This window comes from Miscanthus floridulus, chromosome 1 (genome assembly GCF_019320115.1).
Source record: "Miscanthus floridulus cultivar M001 chromosome 1, ASM1932011v1, whole genome shotgun sequence".
In the NCBI taxonomy this organism is placed as follows: Eukaryota; Viridiplantae; Streptophyta; class Magnoliopsida; order Poales; family Poaceae; genus Miscanthus; species Miscanthus floridulus.
In genome coordinates this window covers 102,747,804-102,766,458 of record NC_089580.1, presented here as the reverse complement: position 1 = coordinate 102,766,458, position 18,655 = coordinate 102,747,804, and the positions used below count along the sequence as shown (strand labels likewise).

Genomic DNA, 18,655 nt, shown 5'->3' with positions numbered 1-18,655 from the left:
CAGTTTTTTGACTCGCCCGAGGCCCCACGCTAGAAGGCCTCAGACGAGGTACTGGTTCTTCGACTCGCCCGAGGCCCTACGCCGCAAGGCCTCGGATGAGGTACCGATTCTTCGACTCGCCCGAGGCTGGCTCGGCATCAACCCCATCACCATCGCCTTGACCGACTTCTCTGACGGGACATCACATCCAACTAATGCGACCAAACCACTCCCGCAATGTCAGCCGAACGACGGCACGATACAGCGGAGTGGCCAACGAGACAGAAGTCACATCGACGCCATGCCATCCGAGACAGGATAGGGTAGGGGTTACCGGCTGCTGTGCTCGGCACTATGCCCATGGCTGACACTCATACTGCACTGTGCTGCCTAACCCCTGCTCCAAGGACAGCGTGGCATGGAAGGTCAAGTCCAGGTCCCTGTAGCCTCAGAATCAACATACAAAACCAACTGCTCCCTCCGAGCCTTGGCTATCCGCTTCTAGGGCTCCTATAGCCTTAGGACTCACACCCGCCGAACCCCTACAATGGTTCAGCCTCTACACTGACTAGGCCTCGGCTCTCTACTTTGTTAGCACTCTAGGACCGGCACAGTCGTCCACAGTATGCACCATGCCCTATGTCAAGCTGCAGGAGCTCCCAGCGTCGTGCATAGGGCCAAGCTCCTATAGCCTCGAAATCAGTGCACCCACGCTAGTCGCATCTACCTAGCCTCGGCTCTCCGCGCTGGTCAAACATACAGTGACCAGCATGCCTCCAATAGAAGAAGATGCGCATGCCACCATAGGAGCTCGCACAGTCGCACAGGATCAGGCGTGACCGGCACGTCGCTCTAGTGCATCGAGGACAAGGCCGCTCCACCGATCATGCCACCACAGCGACGAGCTATAGGGCTTAGACATACCACCTCTGCTCACAAAACGCCACGTAGCAAATACATGTATCGCCCCTATGCCTCCCTTTGACTATAAAAGGGAGTAACCAGGGCTGCTTCTAAGGGGATCAGACTCACATGTGCAAGCAACGCATAACGCTCTATAACACACACGCTCCCTCACTACAAGAGATCAACATCTCGAGCAACCCATGCCACACTACGTAGAGACCTAGGGCTAGCTCCCTCTCTCGCTCAGCTCGTAAGCCCCTACTACAAGCACCTCGGTGCAAGGAATACAAGATCGCTTTCTTAGACTGGACATAGGGCACCTATTGCCTAAACTAGTATAAACTTTGTGTCTCTTTGCATCACCATCTGGGATTAGGAGCATGCAGTACACTTTCACTAGTCGGTTGAGGACCCGCCGGACCAAAACACCGATAGTTGGCATGCCAGGTAGGGGGCATACTGCGTGTCAGCTTAGCCATCCCAACAAGTTCCGGATGGTAGACCCCGTGCGACCACTGCATCTTGGCATGGTGATCTAGTTTGGGAGCCTAGAGTTCATGTCTCTAGGATATGAGTTCGATATGGTACTCCTCCCACCCAGAGCCCCATCGACCAACGACGACATCATGCACCAGCAGCCCAGGCATAGGCAGCGCCCGTGCCACCGCTCTCATCACGCTCGCCAGGCATGATGTGGGTGGGACCACCCCGACACCGCGTGAGCTTAGGGCGACGCACCGCGCTCCGCCAGTATCCCATACTCGGCTATTGGTACAGAGTCCCTGGCTGGGGACCTATCTAGCTTAAGCCTGAGCAAGGGAAAGATGCCGGTGGCATGCAACAACGCCCCATCATCAAGCTTTGCCCTGCCACCTCCTGAGGAGTCGACTCTGGCAGAGTGGAGCCCAGCGATGACACCATCCTCGTACCCCTTTAGGTTGGGCAATGCCGCCGCCTACGCTTCCGCTCACGCAGAGCCCCTAGGACACCACCAATGTTTTGCCCTCAACCTCATCGCCACAACCCCGACCCACAGCCACGCTGACTCCTCAAAGGAGGACGAGGCGTGGGCTAGAGTGGACTTCTTCGGGCTTCGCGACCCTAAAGCCATGCACCGCTTCATGGCCGCGAGCGACTACTGCTTTGGCTACTCCAACTCCGATGACGAAGACACTTACGATCCCACTCGTGAGTGCTTCAGCATTGAGCTCGAGGTGCTGAGCGCGAGCGATGAGGACGAAGGGGCAAGCAATCGCTCCCCACCCCTCGAGGAACTTCGACGCCTAGACCTGGAGCAGCTCCGTGAGCTTCAGGCCAAGGTCAAACATGACCAACTCCTTCTGTAGCAGCTCTAAGACACTCTCGAGCAAGAGTAGTAGGGTCACGATGATGGTGGAGCATCCCGGCAGAGGGCTCGTGATGTCAACTACCGCATCAACAACGACGAAGGGGGCGAGCAACCCCCTATCTTCAATCGCGCTAGCCAGAACATCATGGTAGCAGCGATGCTACTTTGGACAATGCCCGAGCCCTCTACCTCAGAGGGGCGACGGGTCCACGGCGAGCTCCGAGTCCTCCTCGAGACCACCGCGGTACAGCAAGCCGAAAGTTCCACCTCTCGACGGTGCAGGGGCACCTTGGATCTACCTGCAGCACCACCTCGGCAGGATAGCGAGGCCTTGGTTCATCCCAAGCCTGCTCAAGCACTGAAAGCCAATAAGGCCCCCTAGGTGCACGACCGCCTTAGCGACCGATGCGAGGCGCAAGGTGACCATGATGTGGTCAGCAGGCGACGGCGCCACAACAATGATGGGCCCACCCGAGGCTACCACCCGCACTGAGGCGGTCACTATGATAGTGGGGAGGACCGTAGTCCTTCTCCTGGGCCACCTGGCCCTCATCTTCAGCAAGGCCATCCACGGCACCCACTTCCTAGCCTAGTTTCGGCAACCGGCCAACCTCTCAAAGTATAGCGGCGAGACCAAGCCCAAGCTGTGGCTGGCTGATTACTGCCTGGCTTGTTAGCTATGCAGCACGAACGATGACTTGCTCATCATCCGCAACCTCCCCTTGTTCTTGTCAGACTCAGCATGAGCCTAGCTCGAACACCTGCCTCCCTTGCAGATCAACAACTGGTGCGACTGGTAAAGGTCTTTGTCGGGAATTTCTAGGGCATATATGTGTGCCCCGAGAACTCCTGGGACCTCAAGAGTTGTCGCTAGAGGCTGGATGAGTCTCTCTGAGACTTCATCCGATGCTTCTCCAAGCAATGCACCGAGTTGCCCAGTGTCGGTGACTCAGAAATTGTCCAGGCATTCCTCCGGCACCTCCTGCCGAGACCTAGTCTGAGAGTTAGGCTGGAACGTACTGGCCACGGCGGCCACGCTCATCGACATCGCCACCAACTTTGCCTCGGGCAAAGAGGCTGTCAGGGCCATCTTCCTCGACAACGACGCCAAGGGGAAGTAGAGGGATGAGGCCCCTAGAGCTTCGGCCCCCCACCTCCCCAAGAAAAAGGAAAAGGGTCACCAGGGGAAGTAGGAGGTCCTCGAGGCCGATCTAGTCATGGCCGCAGATCGCAAGAATCCCCGTGGCCCCGCCAAAGGCCCTGGGCTCTTCGACGACATGCTTAAGAAACCCTGCCCTTACCACCAAGGCCCAGTGAAGCACACCCTCAAAGAGTGCACCATGCTCTGGCGTTACTACGCCAAGCTCGGGCTCCCCAATGACGATGCTAAGAAGAAGGGCATCGGCGATAGGGACAACGACAAGGATGATGGGTTCCTCGAGGTGCACAACGCCTTCATGATCTTTGGCAGGCCTTCAGTGTGCCTCACGGTGCGTCAGCGAAAGAAGGAGCGCTGGGAGGTCTTCTTGGTTGAGGTGGCCACTCCCCGGTACCTCGACTGGTCTCGGGAGGCGATCACCTTCGATCGGGATGACCACCCCGATTATGTCCCAAACCCCGGACAGTACCCACTTGTCGTTGACCCGATCATCAGCAACACCCAGCTCACCAAGGTGTTGATGGAAGGAGGCAGTGGCCTCAACATCCTCTACACCAACACCCTAGAGCTCCTAGAGCTCGACTAGTCATGGCTCCAAGGCAATGCCACGCCCTGCCACAGCATCGTGCCAGGGATACTTGACCCCTTGGGCGCATCGACTTGCCTGTCTGCTTTACCACTCCCTCCAACTACCGCCAGGAGGTCCTCACCTTCGAGGTGGTTGGGTTCAAGGGGACCTATCATGCCATCCTATGGCGCCCGTGCTATGCCAAGTTCATGGTGATCCCCAACTACACCTACCTCAAGCTCAAGATGTCGGGCCCCAATGACATCATCACTATCGAGTCTAGGTACGAGCATGCATACGACTGCGATGTCAAATGCATCAAGTACGCCAAGGCTCCCGTGGAGGCCGAGACCCTCATCGTCAACCTCGACCGACTTGGTAGCGAGGCACCCGAGTCCAAGTGTCATGCTGGGACTTTTGAGCCCGCAGAGGCCGTCAAGCTCACCCCAGTCGACCCCACCTGCTCCAACGACCAAGCGCTGATGATCAGCGCCACCCTCGATAGCAAATAGGAAGCCATGCTCATCGACTTTCTCCATGCGAATGTCGATATATTCGCGTGGAGTCCCTCGGACATGTCGGGCATACCGAGGGAGGTCACCGAGCATGCCTTGGACATCCGAGCCAGCTCTAGACCGGTGAAGCAGTGCCTACGCTAATTCGACAAGGAAAAGCACAGGGCCATCGGTGAGGAGGTGCAGAAGCTTTTGGCAGCCAGATTCATTAAGGAAGTATCCCATCCAGAGTGGTTAGCTAATCCTGTATTAGTCAAGAAGAAAAATGGGAAGTGGAGGATGTGTGTAGACTACACCGGTTTGAATAAAGCATGTCCAAAAGTTCCATTCCCATTACCTCGAATCGACCAAATCATTGACTCCATTGCGGGATGTGAAACCCTATCTTTCCTTGATGTGTATTCTGGTTACCATCAAAGCAAGATGAAAGAATCCAACCAGCTCACTGACTTCCTTCATCGCCCCATTCGGCATGTACTACTATGTGACTATGCCCTTCGGCCTCAGAAATGTAGGGGCCACATACCAGCGGTGCATGATCTAGGTCTTTGGCGAGCACATCAAGCGAACCATCTAGGCCTACATGGACGACATTGTGGTCAAGTCTAGGAAGGCTAGTGATCTCATCAATGACTTGGAGATAGCCTTCAAATGCCACAAAGAGAAGGGCATCAAGCTCAACCCTGAGAAGTGTGTCTTCGGGGTCCCCCGAGGCATGCTCTTGGGATTCATAGTCTCAGAGCACGGCATTGAGGCCAACCTAGAGAAGGTCTCGGCTATGACCAACATGGGACCAATCTGAGACCTCAAGGGAGTGCAGAGGGTTATGGGATGCCTTGCAGCCCTGAGCCACTTCATCTCATGCCTTGGCGAAAAAGGCTTGCCTCTGTACCACCTCTTGAGAAAATTCGAACACTTTTCTTGGACCCCTGAGGCCGAAGAAGCCCTCAGCAAGATCAAGGTACTGCTCACCAATCCTCCCATCCTGGTGCCGCCGACCAAGGGCGAGGCCCTCTTACTCTACGTCGCCCCAATGACCTAAGTGGTCAGCGTGGCCATAGTGGCCGAGGCAGGAAGAGGGGCATGCTCTACCCGTCCAATGACCTATTTACTTCATCAGCGAGGTGCTCACTAAAACTAAGACACGCTACCCCCACATCTAGAAGCTGATCTACGCCATAGTCTTGGCTCGACGCAAGCTGCGTCACTACTTCGAGTCCCGCCCGGTGATCGTGGTGTCATCTTTCCCTCTAGGAGAGATAATCCAGAACCGGGAGGCCTTGGGTAGAATAGCCAAGTGGGCCATCGAACTCATGGGGGAAACCCTATCTTTTGCACCTCAGAAAGCAATTAAATCCTAGGTCTTGGCCAATTTTGTGGCTGAGTGGACTGACACCCTACTGCCACCTACTCAAATCCAGGTGGAATGCTGGACCATGTACTTTGATGGGTCCCTAATGAAGACCGACGCAGGCGTGGGTCTGCTCTTCATCTCACCCCTTAGAGTGCACATGTGCTACATGATCCGGCTCCGCTTCGCCGCCTCCAACAATGCAGCCGAGTACGAAGCCCTCGTCAATGGCTTGCAGATCGCCATCAAACTTGGAGTAGGGCATCTCGACATATGGGGTGATTCATAGCTCATCATCGATCAAGTGATGAAGGAGTCAAACTGCCATGACCCCAAAATGGAGGTGTACTGCAAGTTGGTACATCACCTAGAAGACAAGTTCGATGGCCTCGAACTCAACCACATTGCGCAAAAATTCAATGAGGCCACGAACAAACTGGCAAAGATGGCGTCGGCATGGGCCCTGGTCCCCCCAAACATCTTCGCCAGAGACCTCCACAAGCCTTCCATCATCTACGCCTCAGCGGCGGAAGAGGGCCCATCGGTTGAGCCCAACGCAAGGCCCGAGGACCCCTCTATCACCGAGACCACTGTGACCAAGCCTGAGGCCATGGAAATCAACGTGGAGCCTCCCGAGGCCGATCAGGGCATGGACTGGTGAGTCCCGTTCCTTGATTGCCTCGTTTGAGGAGAGCTTCCTTCAGACAGGACCGAAGCCTGATGGCTTGCGTAACAAGCCAAAACTTACGTCCTCAGCAATGGTGAGTTGTACAGGCAAAGCCCATCTGGCCTCCTCCAACGGTGCATCACCACCAAGGTAGGCCAAGCCCTACTTTGGGACTTGCATGCGAGAGCCTACGGGCACCATGCAGCGCCTTGGATGCTCATCGAAAACGCCTTCTGCCAAGGGTTCTACTGGCCAATGGCAGTTGCTGACGCCACCAAGCTGGTATGCTCCTACGAGGGATGCCAGTACTATGCGTGGCAGATGCACCTCCTAGCCCAAGCCCTCCAAACCATCCCCATTACATGGCCATTCGCCGTGTGGGGGCTAGACATGGTTGGGCCTCTATAGAAGGCCCCTAGGGGCTATACCCATTTGCGAGTAGCTATTGACAAGTTCTCCAAGTGGATTGAGGCTCGTCCGATCACTCGAATCAAATCTAAGCAAGCGGTGCTGTTCTTCACTGATATCATCCGTAGGTTTGGGGTTCCAAACACCATCATCACTAATAATGGGACACAATTCACCGGCCACAAGTTCCTGACATTCTGCGATGACCACCACATCCGTGTGGCCTGGTCGGCTGTAGGACACCCTAGGACAAATGGCCAAGTAGAACGTGCCAGTGGCATGATCCCATAGGGTCTCAAGCCAAGAATATACAACCGGTTGATGAAATTTGGCAAGAAATGGCTCGCTGAACTCTCATCAGTCATCTAGAGCCTAAGGAACACTTCGAGCCAAGCCTTGAGGTTCACACCGTTCTTCCTAGTCTATGGAGCCGAGGCCATCCTCCCCACTGACTTGGAGTATGGTTCCCCAAGGCTATAGGCCTACAACGAGCAAAGCAACTACATTGCCCACGAGGATGCCCTCGACCAACTGGAGGAAGCTCGAGACACTGCGCTGCTACACTCGGCCAAGTACCAGCAAGCCCTATGATGCTATCAAGCCCAGTGCATTCGAAGCCAATACCTAAAAGTGGGTGACCTGGTGCTGAGACTGAGACAGAGCAATAAGGGTCGCCACAAGCTGACCCCGCCATGGGAAGGGCCGTACATCGTCGCCCAAGTGATAAAGCCTGGGACCTACAAATTAGCCAACGAGAAGGGCGAAATCCTCACCAATACTTGGAACATAGAACAGCTATGTCGCTTCTACCCTTAAATTCCCAAGCATTGTATACATTATTTCTCAAAATACAATAAAGAAGCGTTCTTTAGTTGTTCTAATTTTTTGAGAAACCCCCCGAGCCCATCGATGAGGGATCAGCGTTATGATAACGCTATAAGGGAGACTCGGCTCTACCTCCATAGAGCTGCCCACTGTGGGGCTCAAACAAGACTCGGCTCTACCTCTGCAGAACTAAGCCTCCCTTGAGGGCTAGAAGGGGGGACCCCCCTAAGTCCCAGACACCGATTTTTAGTTAGGTTTTTGAAAAAATTTCTATGCCAAACTCTCTCGCGTACTCTAACAAATCGATTGTAAAAAACCTAAGGACTGAAAGTCTATCTCAGGGCCAAAAGGCTGGCCGAGCCACGAGACTGGCCTACGCCTCTGGGCTATGGCAACTCCCTCACCACCTTTTGCCTGAAGGGCAGCATAGGCTCTGAGGAAGTTTTTTGCAAGAGATATGTTCAAAGACGAGACAGAGGGCAGAGGCTAGGAAATACAATAAAAATGATTAAACAACATATACACACAAGTAATTTAAAAGGCCTCGATGGCCACAAGTGTCATAGTATAATGATGTAAGTCCTAATCTATTTACATGGCCCCTTTGGCCTAGGTCAAAACTCAGGGTCACCAGCATCGGCGGTCGGCGTTGGAGGAACCACCTCCTCTTTAAATAACCTAGCCAGTGCCGTGCCAGGGGCCTCAGCCGCCTCCACCAGCTTCATGACCTCCTCCTTGGCCTTCTCATCATCCTTAGCCATGATGTAACCATTGCTGACGGCCTCGAGGTCGATGCCGGCATAGTGCGAGGAGATGACGGCTAGGGCACGCTTGATGCCTGTATGTAGCGCCCCCCCCGGAGCTGCTCGGGGACTCGACCGCTCAATGCAATCAAGCGGTTCCTGAGGGAGCTGCCTGACTCGACCCCCCTGACCTCTAGGGCCTCGCAGGCGGTATGGGCGGTGCTCTGCAGCGTGTTGCGCTCTTGGATCTTAGCCTCAAGCACCGCCTGCACTATGATGGAGGCCTCAGCTACTCGGGAGGCCTCCTTCTTCAACCCTATGCCAAGACAAGTGGGATGGGGCTAAGCATGAAAGAGAACAAGCCAAACAGGGGCGCAAGCCTATGAGACTCACCCTCGGCTTTCTCCCTCTAGTTTTGGACCTCAACCCGAGAGACCTTGGTCACCCTAGAAGCCTCCCTCTCCAACTCTACATCACATCGGGGAGTTAGGGGTCAAATGTAAGAAAAACAAATAAAATAAGGGGCGTGGCTCATTAGGACTCACCCTTGGCCTTTTCCTTCTAGGCTAAGGCCTCGACCCGAGAGGCCTCAGCCACCTTAACAGCCTCCGCTAGGGCACCATTCGTTAGCAGGTGCGCGCCCTGCTCCACCTCGAGCTGCTTGGCAACGGCCTTGGTAGAGGCCGCCTCTTGTTTGGCCTGGGACATGAAGGTGTCCCGCTCACCGGCCACCCAGGTCAGCTCCTCCTACAGCTCCTGGATCTGCACCACCAAAGGGGTGGCCTACTCCCGATCCATGGCCGCCTTGGCCTTCATGTCAGCATAGTGAAGGTGGAGGTCCTCCACCTCCATGCTCCATGCCGATAGAAGCTCATTAGCATTGGCGAGTAGGTCCTTCTACTGCCGGAGCTGGTCCCAAACGTCCCTCTCCCGCCGGAGGAACATCGACTTCTCAAGGGACTAGGCTTCGAGCTCCTGGATAGGCACAACAACGTCAAGCACTATGAGAAAACTTGGGAAAAAGATGACACAGCACAAGAAAAGAAAGCGCGTACCTAGGGCAACGCCAGGTAGGTTATCAGCCACGATAGACAGCGCTGTCCGAAGCGACTGCTCCGCCAGCTAGCGAAATTGCTCAAGGGAGCCCTAGTGCCCCCCTTGTCTGCATCCTCGAGGGCGAATAGAGGCTCCCCCTCAGGGTCATCCCGGCTCCGCCACATGACGCGTGGGCTATCCCACCCACGGGGCTCAAGTTGCACCCAGACAAGGGCTAAGCTCCCCTCGCCAAAAGTCAGAGCTGGCTGCTCCGCGGTGCTGGCCGCCTCGGCGTCCGCCACCTCCTTCCCTCGGGAAGTATCATCGGAGGAGATTGAATGAACCTCCACCTATCAGGATTCTCCTATGATAGCGGTGGGTCTTGGATCGAGGGCGGTACCAAAGCTTGCCCACCTCTGTCTCCGCATCCTAGGCCACCGGCTCTGCCGTGCTTGAGCCGGCCTCTGCCACCTTGGCCTCGGTGGTCCTAGGAGCTCTAGCCTCTGCCACCTTAGCCTCAGTGGTCCTGGGAGCCCTGGCATCCGCCACCTCGGCTTCGGAAGCCCTAGAAGCCCCGACCTCCGCCACCTCGGCCTCGGAGGTCCTAGGGGCCTCGGCCTCACCCTCGGTGGCCTTAGTGATTGAAGGCACCTCGGCTTCACCTGACTCGAGGGCCTTGGTGTCATGGGGCATAGGCGCCTCCTCCCCTGCCTGCTTCGTGACTACCTCGGTAGCCTCTCCTTGGGTGACCAGCTCCTTCGGGTCAGCCATGGCCGACACCTGTGCCATGCCACAAGGCGGCCTACGCGTCCACCACCCATCGGGCGGTGGAGCTAGTGCTCACCTTGAGCACCTTAAGTGGCACCAGGGTAGGCGCTTCTGCCTGACGCTTTCGGCTAAAGACAAAACACTCACAAGGTCAGCATACGACCAAAGAACGAGTGGGAGATGCTGCAAACTCCACTGACAAAATACTTACCTCGAAACGGGGACACAATAGCTTCCGCACCGCGTCCCTCGTCCTCAGCAATGGCGGTGCCGGCAGCAGTGGCACGGCCCCCATGTCCGCCGGTACCGGCCGGCCCTCGCTAGGCTCCAATGCCCCCTCGGCCCTCTACGGAGGTGGTTGAGTCACCCCTGCCAGTCGCCCAGCTCCACCTCCACCGTCGAGCCCATCGGGCTAACGGCGCGCTTCCCCGACGCCCGTGTCTTGGGCGTGTCAGCCTCAGGCCCCTGGGGCAGGCCGATCGCCAGCCCCGAGGTGCCCTCTCCTCCTCCTCCTAGAGATGCTAGGCTGCTCACTGACACCCTAGGGTGCCGTCTCCTTGACGTTAGGGAGGTGGTCCTAGGGTACCCCGCCTCGCCTCGCTCTCATCATCATCGCTCGAAAAATCCATCGACGACGATGATAGGAGATGGCTCCTCTAGGAGACCGTCGTGCCTCTGTTGTCGGCGACATTTCTCTAGCTCATCGTGCTCGAGGCTCTTCCTCTTGCAGCCTTGCCTCCTCAGCAGTCCTTTCGCTCCTTATACGCCTCGGTGTGCGCCCTCCGGCGGTGGAAGGCCACCACGACCGTGGCCGCCATAAGGCCATGGCTACACAACCTCTCTAGCGCCCTCAGGAGCAGCTACAGCTTGGACTGATCAGCCAATGGGACGTCGTACCTCCTGATGAGTACAGGCTCGATCTTCCGAGAGGTAGCCAATAAGTTCGATTTTGTAGAGATCTCGACGTTGGCGATCTAGCTTCAAATCAGACGCGATTCGAACCATGCAACCATTACACCACTGCTCCATTGGTTATCAACCAAGCACAACTTGATTGACCTCGCCAAGAAGGCTTTTCCTGCAAGTGAATCGAAGAGCACAAGCAAGAAGGTAAAACACGCAATCTGAAATTGCAAATATGAATGATGCGAATATCAATAGAGGATTCAAGAACTCGGTTTCAAAGAACTAATCGACATAGTGGAGGAGATCAAGAACGGGGGCCCTGGATCACTATAAAAGGATTTGTCACCATAGTTACAACGAACGATTCATTTTCTCAATGGAAAACTAAACTATAAACAAAAACCCAATTGTGTAGCAGCAGTAGGCGGCTGTGTTTATAGTCTAAGACTTGACCTAGGGTTGGGGACGGCCAGGGGTTGGGCGCCCACAACTTGGGCTTAAGGCCTGACATGATACATGGCCAAGTTGGCCCAAATAGGTGATGTAGCACCTTGCCGTGGTCACACAGAATGATCCACGGACCTTCTAGAGCTGGGACCAGATCCAAAACGATGGCGTTGTCGTACCCTTTCCAACGCATCCAAGAACGGCCCGTTTCGATGTCATATGAGAAAGTTATGACCAAAACGGTGACGACGTGTCTGCTGAATCCGAGGGCGACGTGGTAGCTGAGTTGGGAACGAATTGCAACTTGGGGAAGACCATGGTGTCGGTGTGTCCAGCGTGGCGATGTCCTCATCATCCTCCCCTTCTCGAATTGGAGTCATCCTCAACTCCATCTTGGTGATGTCCTCATCACCTCCACCTCTCCGGCTGGCTCTCCATGACCCGCCCTAGAATAGGGGGAAGCCCGCCAGTCATCATTGTAGAGGTAGAACCAGCTATTGTACCAATAGTGGTTGGACGACACGAGCTAGGCCAGGATGTAGAAGGGCTACCGATCTTGGTGCACTTGGAGAGTGCAGCCGCTGGCCATTAATGCCTTCCGTGTGCCCATCGTGCCCGCCGGCTTGGTGGTGAGCCCCACCCAAAAGAAGTGGAGCCACAGCTCCTAGTGGGGGGCAATGCCCAGGTACCCCTCGCAGACAGCGATGAAGATGGCTGCCTACGCGATGGAGTTGGGGTTGAAGTTGTGGAGCTCCACGCTGTAGTAATGTAGGAGCGCCCGCATGAACCGGTCCGCCAGCAAGCCAAGGCCACGCTCGTGGAAGGCCACGAAGCTCACGATGTAGCCATCGTGTGGCCTCAGGCTTCGGCTCATCCCTCAGAGCAATCCACTCTAGGTCTGTTGGGGTCGGTGACCGGGCGGAGGAGACCATCATCGATGAGCGACTGCAGCGTCGCCGCGGACACAGTCAGACTGGACCCCAAGGATCTACCTGGAGGACAATAGCGCCGCCTGGCCATGGGTGTGGTGGAGAATGTGGCTACTGGTGGTAAGGCGTACTCTCGCTATCTCTCTCTCCTTCCCTCCCCCTTCTCCCTTCTTCTCCCCAGTGCCCTCTTCCTCTGTTCTTAGCAACCTACTCAAGGGTAGAAAGGGAGAACACAAGTGGAAAAGGTAAGGAGGGGTGGGGCGCGGCTCATCATGTATTTATGAGGGAGGAAAGAGGGCAAAACGGGCGGGCGACGAAACCAGGAAAGTTTCCCTCAGATCTAGTGCAGTTAATCCAGATCCGACCAAACCACCCACGCGTCCACCTTTTTCTTATTAACCACGCGCACACAGTAATGTCCCATCCATTCCGTCTCCCTAAGGAATCACCTCAAAAAGCGCACCCGCCGTCGTCAGCCGATGGGAAGGGAATATCCCCAACCGATTCCTTTCGGACTAAGGAACTAGGCACCAAGCCCGTTATGGTCTAGGGGTTCGAAGGATGGGCCCCCGAGGGCCTCGACAGCCACCCTAGGACAAACAGAGTTAGGGATGACTATGGGCGAGCCCGTACATGGCCGAGGCCCAAGCAAGCAATTGCTTGGGATGCCCTAAGTTGTGTCTGAGACCAGTCAGGGAGGTCTCTGAATGGGATCCCACCGTAGGGAGGCACCGAGCCCCTAGGGCTAATCGAACGGCCTTAGGACCCACTAGAGAAGCCCTCTGGTACTTTTGGAGTGCGTCTCTGGACCACTAGCCGACCCCTATCGAATGGGGCATGGGCCTCCACTCGGACTTACCTAGTAACAGCTCACCGGAGGTGTCAATGCTCGCCCACCGAGGGTAGCCTGACATACTCCACCCCTCCTTCCCAAACTGAAAAGGATGCGCGAGGGCCACACAAAAAAGATAGGGAAACTCCTGATCGCCCTCTTACTTCGAGCAGAGGCTCGGGGGCTCTTCCTACAACCAAGCCAAGGCCCAGCGACCCAAACTCGCACTCAGGGGCTCGACAAACACGATAAAACCCCTCACTCAACATGAAAAAGCCCCTGGAGGAATAAATCCACTCCTCTAGGACCTCGGGGGCTACACTCGGCGGGTGCGCTCATGCGCACCCATCGAAGCCTCGAGTATGAAACACCATCCTGCCAAGAGCTGCCGGGAGCCAAGTCTCATCAAAACCTCAGGGAGAGCGCTCACACTCTCCTCGAGGCTCGGAGGCTACTGTTGGGTACCATAAAAATGGGTCCCCTAAGCAAGAACCAAAAAAATCACTTAGACCTTGTAAATATCAAAGCCAAGAAGACAACCACCGACAAACCCCGACCTTATCCAAGGCCTGGCTAGACCACCTGGCCCACCTCGAACAATATCCGGGCTCACCCAGAGTGGGCTCAGCGCAGAACGAAACCACGAGGCCTTGGACAAGGTACCGGTTTTCCGACTCACCCGAGGCCCCACGCCATAAGGCCTCGGACGAGGTACCGGTTGTCTAACTCGCCCTGAGGCCCCGCATCCCAAGGCCTCAGATGAGGTACCAATTCTTCGACTCGCCCGAGGCCGACTCGGCATCAACCCCGTCACCGCTGCCTTGACCGACTTCTCTGATGGGACGTCACATCCAACTAATGCGACCAAACCACTCCCGCAATGTCAGCCGAATGATGGCATGATACAGCGGAGTGGCCGATGAGATAGGAGTCACATCGATGCCATGCCGTCTAGGGACAGGACGTGGCAGGGGTTACTGGCCGCTGTGCTCAGGCACTGTGCCCACGGTTGACACCCGTGCTGCACTGTGCTGCCTAACCCTAGCTCCAAGGACTAGCGCAGGCATGGAAAGTCAAGTCTGGGTCCCTATAGCCTTAGAATCGACATACAAAACCAACTACTCCCTTTGAGCCTCGGCTATCAGCTTCAGGCTCCTATATCCTCGGGACTCGCACCCATCCGAGCCCCCCACAATGGTTCAACCTCTGCACTGACTAGGCCTCAGGCTCTCTACATTGTCAGCACTCTAGGACCGGCACGTCGTCCATAGTACGCACCATGCCCTGCGTCAAGCTATAGGAGCCCCACTGTCGTGCATAGGGCCAAGCTCCTGTAGCCCCAGAATCAGTGCACCCGCTGCCGTCGCATCTACCCAGCCTCAGCTCTCCGCACCGGTCAAACATACAGTGACCAGCACACCTCTAATAGAAGAAGGCGCGCATGCCACCATAGGAGCTCCCACATCGCATAGGATCAGGCGTGCCGGCATGTCGCTCCAGTGCACCGAGGACAAGGCCGCTCCACCGACCATGCCACCACAGCGACGAGCTGTAGGGCTCGGACATACCGCCTCTGCTCACAAAACTCCACAGTAGCAAATACATGTACCGCCCCTGTGCCTCCCATCGACTATAAAAGGGAGTAACTAGGGCTGCTTCTAGGGGGGATCAGACTCACACATGCAAGCAATGCACAACTGCTCTGTAACACACATGCTCCCTCACTGCAAGAGATCAACATCTCGAGCAACCCACGCCACTCTATGCAGAGAGCTGGGACTAGCTCCCTCTCTCACTCAGCTCGTAAGCCCCTACTACAAGCACCTCGGTGCAAGGAATACAAGATCGCTTTCTCAGACTGGACGTAGGGCACCTATTGTCTGAACCAGTATAAACTTTGTGTCTCTTTGCATCACCATCCGGGATTAGGAGCATGCAGTACACTTTCACTAGTCGGTTGAGGACCCACCGGACCAAAACACCGACACTAATGACGGTGGTGGCGTATTATTATTAAGGTCTTAGGGTTGTTGCCTACCCTAGACACGGCCCCCTAATGGGCCCAAACACTGATATACGGTCCAACGGACCAAAATAAGGTGTCGCAGCACTCTGGTAGATTCTGGACGCTGACTTGTTTTGACAATTCCCATTGATTCCGAAGAGTTATTGCTGTGAAACCACTTGGATTGGCTTCCTTATCAAATTAGCTTTCCATCCATATGTGGATCATCAAAAACGGAGTCCGGATGCGTCCTAGGTGACTAGTTTAAGGCAGACTGGTCCTGGAGGCCGAGGCAGACTCGAATTCTTGTTGGACTGGACCTCCAGTTTGTGTTGGACGTCCTTGCTGGTCATCATCACCTCCACCACTTCCTCTAAGTCCTTCATGACCCTCTCCAATGTTCCTAAGCAAGATAACATCATTAGGTAGTAGTCTATTCTCAAAAGTATGAAAAGTATTGCTTAAGAACGAGCTCACCTCTAAATTGAGTTGTCGCTTTCGAGCCTAGGTCATTGGACCTTGCATGACGGTTGGAGGATCAGCGGGTACCTCTGAAGAAGGTGATGTCCTCATCATCCTCCACCTCTTGAATTGGAGTCATCCTCAACTCAAGCTCATCTTCCTCTCCCAAATAAGGTTTCAAATCTGCAATGTTAAAGGTGGGACTAACCCTGAACTCGGGTGACAATTCAAGTTTGTAGGCATTATCATTTATTTTCTCAATGATCTTATAAGGACCAGCTGCTCTTGGCATTAATTTAGACTTACACAGCTCAGGAAATCTATCTTTTCTCAAATGTGACCAAACCAAATCACCCGATTCAAGTTTAATCTCTTTTCTACCTTTACTACCAGCAATTCTATACTTTTCATTCATTCTTTCAATATTTGCATTAGTTGTTTCAGTGCAACTTATGAATAAAATCAGCACGCTCTCTAGTATCACTATGTATTCTCTCAGTGGTAGGTAAAGGCAAAAGATCAATAGGAGCACGGGGGTTAAAACCATACACTACCTGAAAAGGACTTACCATGGTGGTGGAATGTTCTGCCCTGTTATATGCAAACTCCACATGCGGCAAACACTCTTCCCACATCTTCAAATTGAGCTTCAAAATGGCTCTCAACATGGTGGACAATGTTTGACTCACAACCTCAGTTTGCCCATCAGTTTGGGGATGACATGTTGTAGAAAACAGCAGCTTGGTCCCTAATTTATTCCACGTGCGCCAAAAATGACTCAAGAATTTTGCATCGCAATCTAAAACAATAGTAGAAGGCATACCATGCAAGCGAACGATTTCTTGAAAGAAAAGGTCAGCAATATGAATAGCATCGTCGCTCTTATGATAAGGAATAAAATGTGTCATCTTAGAAAAATGATCAACCACCACAAAAATACTATCCCTCCCCCTCTTAGTCCTTAGCAATCCCAACACAAAATCCATAGATATATCTGCCCAAGGAGTAGAAGGAACAGGAAGAGGCATATACAAACCATGTGGGTTCAACCGTGACTTAGCTTTTTGACATGTGGCACACCGAGCCACATACCGCTCTACATCTCGCCTCATCCTTGGCCAAAAGAAGTGTGTGGACAGCACCTCCTCCATCTTCTTGGCACCAAGATGTCCCATCAATCCGCCTCCATATGCCTCCTGCAACAACAAAAGACGAATGGAACTAACTGGAATGCATAGGCGGTTAGCTCTAAACAAAAACCCATCGCTGATCATAAACTTATTCCATGTGTGTCCCTCTCTACAATTAAGCAACACATCCTTAAAATCGGGATCAAGCGCATATTGTTCTTTAATGGATTGAAGACCAAAAATCCGGCTAATCAAGTTGGGACTAGCAATATATATCTTCTAGACAAAGCATCAGCAATCACATTATCCTTCCCTTTCTTGTGTTTGATAATATAAGGAAAAGATTCAATAAATTCAACCCATTTAGCATGCCTATGATTCAGATTATTTTGAGAACGAAGGTACTTAAGTGATTCATGATTAGAATGAATAACAAATTCTTTAGTCCACAAATAATGACACCATGTCTCTAAAGAACGAACAAATGCATACAATTCCTTATCATACGTGGAATAATTAAGAACAGGGCCATGTAATTTTTCACTAAAGTAAGCAATGAGTTTACCATCTTGCATCAAAACACCTCCAATGCCAACTCCACTAGCATCACATTCTAGCTCAAAAGTCTTACCAAAGTTTGGAAGTTGTAGCAATGGTGCATGTGTAAGCTTGTCCTTCAAAGTGTCAAAGGACTCCTCTTGTGCCTTTCCCCAATGGAACACCACTCCTTTCTTCAGTCAACTCATGCAACGGGGCAGCAATGGTGCTGAAATCTTTGATGAAGCAGGCGGTAGAATCCTGCAAGACCAAGAAAACTCCTCACCTATGTGACGGTTTGGGGAACCGGCCAGCTCTTGATGGCTTCAATTTTCATCTCGTCCACCTCAATTCCCTGTGGAGTTACAACAAAGCTAAGAAAAGAAACTCGATCTTGCAAAAGATGCACTTCTCAAGGTTACCAAATAAACATGCATCACATAAAGCATTAAAAGCAGCACGTAAGTGATCCATATGTTCATCAAAAGATTTGTTGTAAATCAATATATCATCAAAGTAAACTACCACAAAATGACCAATAAAAGCTCTTAAAACCTCATTCATTAAGCGCATGAAAGTGCTAGGTGAATTTGTCAAATCAAAAGGCATAACTAACCACTCATACAACCCGAATTTGGTTTTAAACACGAGTTTTCCATTCATCTCCAAGTTTCATTCTAATCTAGGTGGTAGCCACTTTGCAAGTCAATCTTAGTGAAAATTGTAGAACCACACAACTCATCAAGCATGTCGTCTAGCCTAGGAATAGGATGACGATACCGAATAGTAATATTATTGATGGCTCTACAATCAACACACATACGCCAAGTTCCATCTTTCTAAGGAACTAAAAGTATAGGAATAGTACAAGGACTAAGGCTTTCACATACATACCCGCGGTCCAAAAGATCTTGGACTTGCCACTAATTTCCTTAGTCTCTGTCGATGAAATATGGTCGGCAGTCTACCTAGAGGTATGCCCAAGGTAGTAGATTATCAGCAGACAGGTGCGCAAGCTACAAACAAGATGGTGGCGCAAGATAGACATGAGGTTTTATCTAGGTTCGGCCACCGTGAAGGCGTAATACCTACGTCCTGCGTATGATTGTATTGTTGTATGTCAATGAGATGATTT

At 53.3% G+C, this 18,655-nt stretch overlaps 2 protein-coding genes across 2 annotated transcripts; one reads left to right on the top strand and one right to left on the bottom strand.

The window, feature by feature from the left end:
• Positions 1-3,450: 3,450 nt before the first annotated feature.
• On the top strand, positions 3,451-4,472 carry LOC136460820 (uncharacterized). Its single transcript, XM_066460381.1, has 2 exons — positions 3,451-3,723; positions 4,092-4,472. The coding sequence occupies exons 1-2, from the start codon at positions 3,451-3,453 to the stop codon at positions 4,470-4,472; spliced, it is 654 nt and encodes a 217-aa protein (XP_066316478.1).
• A 5,461-nt stretch (positions 4,473-9,933) lies between these two features.
• On the bottom strand, positions 9,934-10,275 carry LOC136460812 (uncharacterized). Its single transcript, XM_066460377.1, has one exon. The coding sequence runs from the start codon at positions 10,273-10,275 to the stop codon at positions 9,934-9,936; it is 342 nt and encodes a 113-aa protein (XP_066316474.1).
• Positions 10,276-18,655: the final 8,380 nt, after the last annotated feature.

What these genes read in the sequence shown, in the direction of transcription:
- LOC136460812 (XM_066460377.1), bottom strand. Translation starts at nt 10,275, where the DNA reads ATGGCTGACCCGAAGGAGCTGGTCACCCAAGGAGAGGCTACCGAGGTA.
- LOC136460820 (XM_066460381.1), top strand. Translation starts at nt 3,451, where the DNA reads ATGGCCGCAGATCGCAAGAATCCCCGTGGCCCCGCCAAAGGCCCTGGG. An exon ending in GGCCTTCAGTGTGCCTCACG is followed by an intron (nt 3,724 to 4,091) that starts GTGCGTCAGCGA and finishes AACTACCGCCAG; the next exon opens with GAGGTCCTCACCTTCGAGGT.